Source organism: Lactuca serriola, chromosome 6 (genome assembly GCF_051521515.1).
Source record: "Lactuca serriola cultivar US96UC23 chromosome 6, Lser_US96UC23_V15, whole genome shotgun sequence".
NCBI classification, from domain to species: Eukaryota; Viridiplantae; Streptophyta; class Magnoliopsida; order Asterales; family Asteraceae; genus Lactuca; species Lactuca serriola.
Window position 1 is genome coordinate 17,337,578 of NC_136413.1, and position 12,238 is coordinate 17,349,815.

At 34.7% G+C, this 12,238-nt stretch overlaps 2 protein-coding genes across 3 annotated transcripts; one reads left to right on the forward strand and one right to left on the reverse strand.

Annotated features, from left to right (window-relative positions):
* Window positions 1-777: 777 nt before the first annotated feature.
* Window positions 778-4,605, forward strand: LOC145057842 (ERAD-associated E3 ubiquitin-protein ligase HRD1B-like). The gene is made up of 8 exons (XM_079005753.1): window positions 778-1,055; window positions 1,837-2,382; window positions 2,458-2,634; window positions 2,707-2,856; window positions 2,955-3,151; window positions 3,627-3,783; window positions 3,883-4,087; window positions 4,204-4,605. The coding sequence occupies exons 2-8, from the start codon at window positions 1,850-1,852 to the stop codon at window positions 4,432-4,434; spliced, it is 1,650 nt and encodes a 549-aa protein (XP_078861879.1). The 5' UTR covers window positions 778-1,055; window positions 1,837-1,849; the 3' UTR covers window positions 4,435-4,605.
* A 3,927-nt stretch (window positions 4,606-8,532) lies between these two features.
* On the reverse strand, window positions 8,533-11,992 carry LOC145057845 (NAC domain-containing protein 82-like). 2 transcript variants are annotated; one of them, XM_079005756.1, is made up of 5 exons: window positions 11,841-11,992; window positions 10,941-11,326; window positions 9,527-9,804; window positions 9,011-9,439; window positions 8,533-8,919 (listed from the first exon to the last, which is right to left on the reverse strand). In XM_079005756.1, the coding sequence occupies exons 2-5, from the start codon at window positions 11,095-11,097 to the stop codon at window positions 8,725-8,727; spliced, it is 1,059 nt and encodes a 352-aa protein (XP_078861882.1). In that variant the 5' UTR covers window positions 11,098-11,326; window positions 11,841-11,992; the 3' UTR covers window positions 8,533-8,724. The 2 variants fall into 2 exon arrangements, with proteins under 2 accessions (XP_078861882.1, XP_078861883.1); XM_079005757.1 differs by lacking the exon at window positions 11,841-11,992 and adding an exon at window positions 11,761-11,821.
* Window positions 11,993-12,238: the final 246 nt, after the last annotated feature.

Here is a 12,238-nt window from a genome sequence, read left to right on the forward strand (position 1 = left end):
AAACCCCAATCTAGCAACACCATTTTCGAAATGATGGCTAACAAACCCAATTCTATGAACGTTCATCGGCAGATCTTAGTGGTTCATAGACGTTTTTCCACAGATAAACTATCTGATTATCACCGTAAATTGGTTCTACAGAGGCAGCAATTAAAAGGTTTAATTGATAATGTTAATTCGTTCATTTTTTTATTGTTGATTGCGATGATATCAAGGTTTACATAGAGTCGATTAGGATTAGGTTGATGTATTATAACGATTCAAGGAGGAATCTGATGAAGGATGATGTTCCTAGGGTTCTTGGTATCTTGAAGGTAAAAGAAGTAGTGGAATGTAACGTAGTTGAGAGAGAAAAAAGAAATAAGAGTAAATTAAAAGTGAATTATAATTAACAAGGGATTGTAATTAGTTTTTTTATTTTTTATTTCTTTTAAATACAAAATCAATTATAATTAAATTAAAAATAAGACAAAAGGGCATAATAGTCATTTTATGTCGCATAAGGGATGAAACGTGCAAATTAAAACTAACGAGGGATGAAACGTGCAAGTTTTAACCAAATGAGGGACGGTCCGAGTTAAATTTTGAAAATAAGGACTAAACACACTTTTTGGCATGTGCACGAGGGACGATTGGTGTAATTTACCCTATTTTCTAAATTGAAATAGTTTCATGTTAATGACTGTCACTTGAATCAAACTTGATTTCAAGATGGATGACAAATCTCGTTGCCACATACGCAAGAGCAGCCTAGTCGGCATGTTACACGTGGGAAGAAGTAATTGGTAGGGATCTGCAGCGGTGACGAGAACGAGACCCATTTTGTCGTTTAATTTATCTAATTTCGTCCTGTGTTTCTCCGATCTTCATCTCTGGGTTCTTGAACTTTCGCCCCACCTTTTTCCAGATATTCAAACCCCTATTGGCTCCATCTCGTCGTTGATATCTTGAATACGAATGATTTAGGGTAGGATTAAACGTATGGTTTAGGAAATTTTACTCCTATCATACAAAATCAATTTGCAGAAGTCAAATAATCGGGAGTTTTTTAACAGGTACAACGCGATCCTTTCCAACTTCGAGGTTTTTAATGGAATTTTAGGGTTTATTATGATCGTACGTTTCCGATTCTTGTTACGCGTGATTATTTTCGTAATCGTTAGGTGTCGATTTGTTGTGATTTTTAGGGTTTAACTTATTTTTTGTTTGTCTTCCTAGTGTTTTCTCATTTTCTGTTTTTAGTCTGTTACATCAAATGTGATTTCCGTGAAATATGCCAGAGATGTCTCTGAAAGAAACCTTTAATAATGTTAGCTAGTTTAACTACACTTTCCTTCATTTCCATCGCCTTTGGCGTGTCTTTTTTTAAATCTGGTAATGATCCAAACGCATTTTCCAAAGAATCTTAGGCAGCTTTTATAGTTTCGTATTCTGCTTCTTAGATCATTTATCAAACGTTTATATAAGATTGTGGATTTTTGTTCACCTGTGGTCTAATGATGTGGCAAGCTGGTATTATGATAACCAAGTCCTAGCTTCAAATCCTACACTGTGTCATTGCTCAGTGAGTTACAAGCATCCGTCAATGGGCGTCCAATTGACAGATATTAATGTCCGACCCACTCTTTTGTGGTTTCATGGGTCTCCAAGAACAGATAATGCAATCTGCAGTTTGGACGCCATGTAATATTATTGCAAATTTAAGTGAGAATCAATGAATCATATAGAAACCGGATAAGTGGAAACAGATCTCTATTTGAACCATGGGTGTAGGTTAAGAGTATATGGACGACTTTCTTTTCCGAGAAGCTAATTGATTACTTTGTAATGTAACAGTGCTTACAGCAAAATGATGAAGCTGCAGACTTATGCTGGACTCAGTGTGATTGCTACACTGGCTGTCATCTATCATGCCTTTAGTAGTCGAGGACAGTTCTATCCAGCAACAGTCTATCTTTCTACCTCCAAAGTCTGTTTAGTGCTTCTTCTCAACATGGGTTTGGTGATCATGTGCATTATGTGGCAGCTAACAAAACGAATCTTTCTTGGTTCTCTTCGAGAAGCTGAGATTGAGAGGCTGAATGAGCAATCATGGAGAGAAGTTATGGAAATCCTTTTTGCCATCACTATATTCCGCCAGGACTTCTCTGTTATGTTTCTTGCCATGGTTACTGCTCTTTTACTTATCAAGTCTTTGCATTGGTTGGCTCAGAAGAGAGTTGAATACATTGAAACAACTCCAACTGTTCCCATGTTGTCTCACATCCGAATTGTTTCTTTCATGGGATTCCTTCTCCTTGTAGACTCTCTTTTTCTATATAACTCAGTGAAGTATTTGATACAAACCCGACAAGCTTCAGTTTCTCTTTTCTTTTCATTCGAGTAAGTGACTTAATGCTTATAATATCTCCTCTTTAAAAATATTTTGGGTTCATTAATGATGTTTGTCAAATTCAGGTACATGATATTGGCTACAACAACAATATCTACATTTGTGAAATACGTTTTCTATGTGAGTGACATGCTCATGGAAGGACAATGGGAGAAAAAAGCTGTGTACACATTCTATTTGGAGCTTATTCGCGACTTGCTACACTTGTCTCTGTATCTCGGCTTTTTCCTTGTAATCTTTGTGTAAGTATTTTACCTTTGGTGAAATATTTGGAAGTCAAACTGGCTATGTTATTCACACTTTGGTTTCTACAGTAACTATGGTGTGCCACTGCACTTGATTCGGGAGCTATACGAGACATTCAGAAACTTCAAACTGAGAATTGCTGATTACATCCGTTATCGAAAGATCACATCAAATATGAATGATCGGTTTCCAGATGCAACACCTGAAGAGTTGAACGCGTTAGTTTTCTACAACTGATAGAGGTTTATATTACTCATGCAAATCAGTGATGTATTTGTCTCATATCTTGTATATTTTATGATTTTGTCATATACAGAAGTGATGCAACCTGCATTATCTGTAGAGAGGAGATGACTACAGCAAAAAGACTAGTCTGTGGGCATCTTTTCCATGTACACTGTCTCAGGTCTTGGTTGGAGAGACAACATACATGTCCCATTTGCAGAGCACTTGTTATACCAAATGAGAGTGGGACAACCACAACAAGGTCACGACCTGGAGCTCATCGTCAAGGTCAGAATTTCCATTTTTTTTTTTAAATCTCTCGTCATTTGTGTAGATGACAGAAATACCCTTTCTAAACCCTTTTAGGGGTTGCTTATCCCTTTTCTCCACTAAGTCTGTATGGTTAAAGTAGATGAATGGGTAATGATTTCTGTCTGCATAAATTGCTGTAAACACAGTCTGTTTATTTTCTGGACTGAATAAACTGTTTGAATGAGACCATTTTACCCTTATGTTCCGGAAAACAATTTTTAATACTCTTCACTTTTACGGTGAGAGGGTTAGGAGAAAAAAAGAAGGGCAAATAAGTGAAAAGTTAGTGTCTTAAATCTTAATACTTTAAGCCAATTGTTTTTTGCTTAACCCATTAAGCCCATTAGGTGAAAAAGAAACAACCCCTTAGTAACACTGTAGCTTGTTGGTTTCTTTGTTTTATTACTTAAATTTTGTAATTTAATATTTATAAATTATAATATGTGTTCAGGAGCGAACTCAGCTACTACATCATCTCAAGAACGAACTGGTGATGGTGCAGAAAGTGGGAATATCAGCAGGCATCAAAAGAGAGTCCAAGCAGCAGCAGCAGCAGCCTCAATATATCAAAAATCTTTTGTTTACCCTTCTCCAAGCTCTTTACCATGGTATATACGTGCTTCACATTTTTTGAAATTACTAAACTACCCTTGATATCATGCTTCAAGGAATTTGTGGCGCTTGGAAATTAAACATCATGGTTGCAGGTCATCTGGATATGGTGTGCTTCCCAACAATTCCACACCTGGAAACAATACTGGTGAAAATGACAATTCAGTCCCTGGAAACTTGCCATCTTTTCAATTCCCACATTCTGGTTTCATGCCTCCTGGTGGGAGTCCTAACCATGAGCTGCAGATGTCCGTGTCTCAACTTGAGGCCCAGAAAAAAATAATTCAGCATCAGATTGAGGTATGGGAATCCAATATCTCCTAGACTAGACTAGTGTTGGTGTGGTGGAATGGAATTTCATTCCATAGGAATGTATTCCCTTCCATTTTGTTAGTGACATGATGTTTGCTTAACAGGTGTTGCAAAATCAGCTTGAGCGCTTACAGAAGCCAGCATCTGCATCTGAGAAAAGCCCAGTCACAGAATCCACCAGCAGCAGCAACGGCGGTGGCGGCAGCTGGACGGTGGCTGCTTCTGATAGCAAAGGGAAGGCGGTTTCATCATCGTCATCATCATCGTCGTCGTCTATGGTGGTTTCTGGTGGTGTGGCTGATAATCGAGATGAAGGGAGCTTTACACCATTGTAGATGCAGGAAGTATTATTGTGGATATGATATTATAGACAGGGGAAAAGGAACAATAGATTTTGTTGCAACAGCGTTATTAGATTTTGTTTTTGTTTTTTTATTCCTGTATGTGTACAACTTACTTGGTTGTTCCAAATTCTGCTGAATCAATAGTGAATTTGCACAATACAATCGATCTTGTCCAAAGTAAAAAAGGTCACCGATTATTTTATGCACACAATAGATCGTATTTATCGCTCCCTACTTTTGTTTTGTGGAGTATTTAATGTTTTCATGCAAAACACCTTACCACATTTAGCTAAACTACTGATGCTATCAGCTAATTAGCTGTTGTCCACTAATTAACATATGTGAATCAACTGATTAGCTGTTATCAATGTATTATGATATATGAATATCAATTAACTGGGATGTCGAATTCGTTTTACATCTATATGAGTTACATGATACTACGACCAGGTCGTTTGTTTATAAAACAATTAACTTTCCCTTTTAGAAAAGGGTATATATATATATATATATATATATATATATATATATATATATATATATATATATATATATAGGGTTAGGTTATTTTGTTTTCACTATCTATTGTGTGTCTGTATGATTGATTCTGGACCAATCATTTTAGTTATTTTAAGAAAGTAATTAATGCATATTACATGTTGAAGATATAATGGGTATTAATTACATCTTCAGCATTTAATATGCATTAATTAGTTTCTTAAAATAACTAAAATGATTGGTCCAGAATCAATAATACAGGCACACAATAGATAATGAAAACATTTGAACCTAACTCTCTCTCTCTCTCTCTCTCTCTCTCTATATATATATATATATATATATATATATATATATATATGTGTGTGTGTGTGTGTGTGTGTGTGTGTGAGCGTGCGCGTTGAAGTTTAATATAGAAGCATTATTAACTATGAAACCAAGGAACCAATATTTTTTTTAACTTTTAGAGCTTATTTTTTATAAAAAAAAACAAAATAAAAATACAAAAATTCATAACTTTTTATCCTTTTTTCAATGATATCAAATTCAATTAAAAATTTATTTTTTTCGTCAAATTCACAGTGTGAATTTATGCAGATTCACAATGTGGATCTAAACTCAGACAGTGAATCCGAAAAATATATTTAGCATTCACTAAGTGAAGATATGAATTAAGATATTTTTAATTTTTTTTTATTTTTTTGATAAAGACTAAGCTCTATAATTTAAAAAATATATATATTTTTTGTTCCTTAAAAAACCATTGATAATGATTCTCTATTGAACTCTCTCTCTCTCTCTCTCTCTCTCTCTCTATATATATATATATATATATATATATATATATATATATATATATATATATATATATATATATATATATATATATATATATATATATATATATATATATATAAAATTTAAGGCCAAATTTTGTTAAAATTTAATACAAATATTGGAGCCACACGAAACCGTGCTTTTAAGAACTTTGAGGAAAACAAATATGAAGAAACAAGTCGCATCCCTCTCTTATCGGCAATACACACCTCTCTTACTTTTTGTATTTTTATTTTTGTAATATTTATTGTATATACAACAAAATAGGCGGGAACTAACAAATGAGCAAGTCCAACGTCTAACTAACTAACACACGTGTAAATTACTAAATGCCCTTGTGCAGCTTAATTAGGAAATTGAAGCTAACAGTTTCGAACTTCAAAGTACATAAAAGGTTTCATTCCAATTGGGCCCCGATCCATCACATTTTCTCACTCTTGGCAAAAGCTACTTTCATCACCTTGGGCCCAAAACACCTCCTATCACAATTCACAAGGGTAATTCTGTAATACATAAATCCATTTTTAACTTCACTTGCATGAAATTACAACGATTTATTTAATTTTCTATTTTACCTATCAAAAAACAAATTTAAATAAATTAATGTATTACATTCTTTTAAAAACCGGTATTTAAACATTTTAGTTTGTTAACAATCACTATCCAAAACATCAACTTACAATTCAAAACCTAGATCAATTTAATAGAACTTATATAAAGTTGGTGAAGTAATAGCATATCTTAGCTAATAATCGTATTTAGAGTAATAAAACATGAGAAAATGACTCGAAAATATTTAAAAGGGTCAGACTTCAGATATTCGTTTTCACTCCGCAGAAACTTCTTTGCCATTATGGATGACAATTCTCGACACTACATGCGACACGACACGAAATAAATGGTTTGGGTTGAGTTTTTCAACCCGTCAACCCGTTTATTAAACGGGTCATATATGGGTTTCTCAAAAAATAAACGGGTTAACCCGCCAACCCGTTTATATTCTTAATAAAAAAATTAATTTATTTTTAAATTTATTTGTGTATCAAGTATTAGTATTTAACAGTGTTTTAAAACCGGTTCTAACCGGCCGGTTGAATCGGTCGAACCGGAAACCGGAGGTCAGGACGGTTCGATTTGGACCGGTTTTATAATGACTTTCTGACCGGATTGAACCGGCCGGTTTTGGTAAAAAACCGGTTCAACCGGCTAAATTGAACCGAATGGACCGGGTTGAACCGGATATTCTTGGATTTTTGTGTTTGTTTTGGACTCTTTTGTTTGATTTTGACTTCTATAATGATTGTTTTTATATGTTGCATTCTATTTACATTTGTAATACTAAAAAGATGACAAGTTTTGTAATCAATGTATGCAGAATAATTAAAAACATATAAAAATATAGAACCGGTTTGACCATCCGGTTGAACCGGAAAACGTCCCCCGACCGGTTCAATTAAAAAACCGGTTTTTAAAACATTTGTATTTAATAAGTATTATATAATATATACCATTGATTCATAGACCATTTGACTGTTTTGATATTTTGACGCGTGGTGGATTGTCTAAGGTCATAAGTCGTGACCTATAAGGTTAAATCTGTAACATGTTTCTAGAGGTGACAAAAATTAACACGATACGAAACCCGACACGAACCCAACACGAAATAAACGAGTTTGCGTAAGATATTTCAACCCGTTTAAATAAATGGGTTGACACGATACGACACGAAAATTAAATGGGTAAGGTTAGGGTTGAGAATCTCAACTCGAATATGACTCAGAAATGACTCGTTTATTTATATGCAAGTTTTTTGAATTATTTAAATCATCTAGAAAGATACAAAACCAAAACCATAAGCAAAATAAAATCTTTGAATTGAATTGTTTTGTAATGTTGAAATGACTTAGCCGTCTACATCAAGACTTCATTTTTGTTTTTCCATTCTCTCCCAAACTACCCAGTCTCTTTCACCATTCTCACATCCTCATGACCTTGTCATCCGCCTCCCCAACTCCCACTCTTTTAATTTTGTCATCTGAATTTGCTATGAATTCATCTATTATGCCTTCAAACTATTAGTTTTTCCTTTCTGCTACCCATGTCTTACTCTTTCAACATGCTCAATTTTTTAACCTCACATGACATGACATATTTCAAGGTATATCCCTAACCCGAAACCCGACACGAACTCGACACGAAAATAAACGGAATGACACGATACGACACGTTAATTAAATGGGTCGGGTTAGGGTCGTGCACTTTCAACCGTATAGTGTTTCGACACGACACGAACCCCACACGACACGACACAATTGCCATCTCTACATGTTTCTATGAATGTTTTTAATTTTCATTTGGATGTTTAAGACTTAAATGTCTAAAATTCGAACCCACGAACCCAAATCTGAACCACGAACCCGCCAACCTGTAAACCAGTATAAATAAATGGGTTGGCGGGTCATATATGGGTTTATGTTCCAAATCCGCCAACCCGTGACCTGTATATTTAAATGGGTCGTGTTTGGGTTGACATATTTTGACCCGCCAACCCGCGACACGCCAACCCGAACACGACACGATTGTCAGGCCTATTTGTCATTCCCTCTTTGAAGGTCCAATCCCGAAGAACAAGTTTGCAGAGGGTATTGCAGACTCATTAAAAATTGCCAAAATATCCCTTCAGAATTGAATTATCCTTAAAAGGAAATCTCTTCAGTTTCTCAATAACTAATAGGTTTCAACCAAACATCATAATAATAGAAACAAACAAATTTATTCAGGAAATTCAAAATATACAAAGAATCCAGCAAATTTTTAAAGCCATAAATTAGGCCAAATAGTCAGTCATACATTGGCCACCAAATTACAAAAATCACCTTCAGTCAGGATTAGGAATCATCATCAGCACAAGTAGCAAGTTTCCAACATCATCCAAAAACCATCCCTTCAATCGACACAAAATCTTCCCAGATCAACATCAAGATCATCAGCTCCCATCATCATGCCCATCGTGTACTCACTTCCATCAGTCTCAAACCTATTTAATTCAGCTCCTACAAAGTCATCCAGATTAACCAAGTTCACCAAGTCACCAAAAATACCTTCATCTTCATTGGGTCCCACGCCTTTGACTTCAACCCCCTGCATGCAAACAAAACAATATATAATCAATCTAAAAAAAAACAAGAAAAGCAAAATCACCATTTTACCCTTTCTAGATCAAAAGGTTTACCTTGTCTTTGTTGTTGCTATTAAGGCCACCAGTAGGCACCCCGAAAATCGAGGCAAGGTCTTCATAAAGCATGACATCATCATCATTGCCAGGTGTATCATTTGCATTTGCATTTGCAGAAGAAGATGGAGCTGGTTCAGTTAAGGTACATGTACTTTGAGGTAAAGTCTTGTTGTTGATTGTAGCTGCTGGACCTTTCTGCTTGTAAATTACAGTCTCATTTGCAGAATATGTGATTGTAGATGAACCTGGTTCAGTTAAAGACAAGGTGAGTGGGCCCTTCTGCTTATCATCCGGTTTGTTTGTGGGCCCAGAACAGCTTGCCACATCATCATCCCACTCTTCTTCATTAAACGGTGCACCATATTGCGCACCATTTTTCGGCCCTGCACCCTCTTTCTCAAAGATTTTACACAGCACATACATATCCTGAAATACAATGTGTTAAAACATTATAATATAACCATTTGTTTGCTAAATTGGAGAGATATAAACTGAACAACCCTAATAAAATACCTGAACGACGCCTTCATCAGCTAACTTTTGATCTTCCATATTGTATTCATGCATGACCCAGTTTGTTCTTTGGCCATCTGATGCAGTTTTTAGATGAAAAACCAGAGTCTTGATTCTTGCTACAACTCTTCCTTTGTATTCAACCTTCCTGTCTTTCCCAGTGGCTTTCCAGAACCCAGATTCAGTTGTCCGGTTTGATCGGGCCCCACTTGAATATTTTTTTGATTTCGGACAAAAAAAGAACCACTCCAAGTCTCCACTTTTTAATGAGGATTTATCTGAAGATTCCGAAAGGATAATTTTGTAAGGTAAAAAGAAATATAAGCAAAAGTAATGCAGATAAAAGTTCAGTTAAAAGATAAGACAATGCACAAAAGTAGTTGAATGATTAATAAGATTTAGGTGATAAATGTCCTATCTATATTTTGAGTCTGCATTTAGCCATTCTTTAAAGTTTTTAATCACTACAAACCAATGTATGATAGCTTTTTTCATACAATAGCATGTATTAGACATTTGAAATTTGTATAAGATGTTTGAGATTAACACCTCTTATGCTTTTTTCATGTTATGTTTGGTTTAAGGAGTTTTAAGAATTCAGGATTCCTGCTATTCCTTTTTCTAATGAAATTACATTGTTTCTGGATGTTATAGTTGGTACCAGAGCATATGTTTTAGCAAATTAGATATTGCTTTGCTACCTAGGCCTAAACAAAATAGTGCAAGTATAAGCACCTAGGTAATGATGTTGCGCCTAAGCTTAAACTATGACAACGTTACAACTATGTTATGATGTTGAATACTCCTATGGAAGTAAATGATAATATTATATTAAAGGTGATGTAGAAGAATGAGAACAAGGGTTAAGTTGTAAGTATACATTGTGATATGATTTGTAAGAATGAGAACAATGTTAAATCTATCTTACCTTATTTTTACAGTGACATAACGAGCTGCATTGTATGGTGATTATGTATTTTACTATTTAGTTAATTCTTATTATCAATAAGTAAGTAAATATAGAGATCACTTCTTAGATAAAGATCAGAAGAGAAGTAGTAAGGAAAACAATGAAGGGGCTAGCAGTTTATGAAGATCAAGCAGTTAGTAGGTATCAATTTTTATGTAGTAAATACCAATGGGATTTAAGTATATGAATGTTACATGTTGTTTAGGAAAAATATTGCATGATTCTTTTAATAAAACAATATAACAAGTTTATAAGGAAATTGCCTAAGATGTGTACAAAGATAGCATAAGATGATTTAGCATATATTGTGCAATGTTAGGACTTAGGAGGAAGTTGTAGGTAAAGTGTATGTAATGATGCAGGAAGTAGTGTTACAAGCGTATGCAAATGATGAAATGATCCTATAAAGCATCTGCAAAGTTTGTAATCAAGAAAGATTAATACCTGGAAGATCCCAGGGACTAAACTCGTATATATTGACTTCAGCAACAGCATTGACAATGATTCTCTTCCCCAATAACTTCCTCTTCAAATAGTACATTACCAACTCATGATCAGTAGGATGAAACCGAAACCCCGGAATGAGAGATGATCTTTCCATTGAAACAAAAAACTAATGAAATGTTCAAAAATCAATATCTTATGGAAACCAATAAATCTTTTGGTTAAATAACTAACTAGCAAACAACAAACACAAAATTTTTAATCGTTATCAGGTCCAATGGCGGAAAAATATCCACCCAAAGCTTCCCAGTCTTCCCCGGTTCATCAAGTGCACACGAGAATGTAACCACTTATGTGCGCAGGAGGTGGCAAAAGACATTTGTTTCCTGTATAAAAAAAACTATATATTAGAAGAGCAATCAAACCCAAGAAGATAATAATAGGATTCTTGCGTCCATGAATGTCCCAATTAGTACACTAAACATAAAAAGATCGGATATAATTTGATACAAAAAACCAACACTAGAGTTGAATTTTAGTAGTGTTAATCTAAAACAAGTGTAAGAAACCACACAAGATCGGACTTAATTTACAAAAAAGAACTCAAATCAACTTTGAAGTCGAGAACACTACCACGATCCAAACCAAAAGTCAACGAAAACCTAAATCTTGGACACGTAGTGTAATTTCAGTACAAGATTCACAGAAACCCTAGATTATTAAAGTCGGTCGAGTGGAATAACCCTAACGTTGGACGCGAATAACCCAGAGACAACATATAATCGTAACTGATACCAAGAATAAAAAGAATTTAACTTACCAAGATTGCAGAAGAGATTGAAGAGAACAAGATTAACGATAGAGATACAAATAAAAAGAAAACGCAGAAAGGTAGCTTACCGGAGAAGGATAGGGATGCGGGTGGCGCGAGAAATTTGGAGGAAGCAGTGTGGTGAAAGTGAGAGGTACGAAGGGCGGAGCTTGGAGGTTTTATGGAATGACAGTATACATGGCCCAGCCCACGCGTATTCCACTTGGTTTTGGGCACAAATTAACCAAATCAAGTGATAATTACATAATTAGAAAGGTTGTTTACATAAAAGTTTCAAGCTTTTTAAACTTTTTTTTTTCTTTGATTAAAATATTTTTTTTATAAAAATGGGTTTAATTTATGGTTGATTTTTCAAATAAGGATAAATAGGTAGTTTTTGTACCAATATCGGTAATGATATGATTACATGTCAAACATATGTGTATTTTGTAACGTCCCAAATTTAATCCAAAATTTTTATTTTTAA

Coding starts and splice junctions, on each gene's coding strand:
- LOC145057842 (XM_079005753.1), top strand. CDS start 1,850: ATGATGAAGCTGCAGACTTATGCTGGACTCAGTGTGATTGCTACACTG. Junction 2,857..2,954: donor ACACCTGAAGAGTTGAACGC/GTTAGTTTTCTA, acceptor TGTCATATACAG/AAGTGATGCAACCTGCATTA. Junction 3,152..3,626: donor ACCTGGAGCTCATCGTCAAG/GTCAGAATTTCC, acceptor ATATGTGTTCAG/GAGCGAACTCAGCTACTACA.
- LOC145057845 (XM_079005756.1), bottom strand. CDS start 11,097: ATGGAAAGATCATCTCTCATTCCGGGGTTTCGGTTTCATCCTACTGAT. Junction 9,440..9,526: donor CTGATGAAGGCGTCGTTCAG/GTATTTTATTAG, acceptor ATTGTATTTCAG/GATATGTATGTGCTGTGTAA. Junction 8,920..9,010: donor ATAGCAACAACAAAGACAAG/GTAAACCTTTTG, acceptor GTTTGCATGCAG/GGGGTTGAAGTCAAAGGCGT.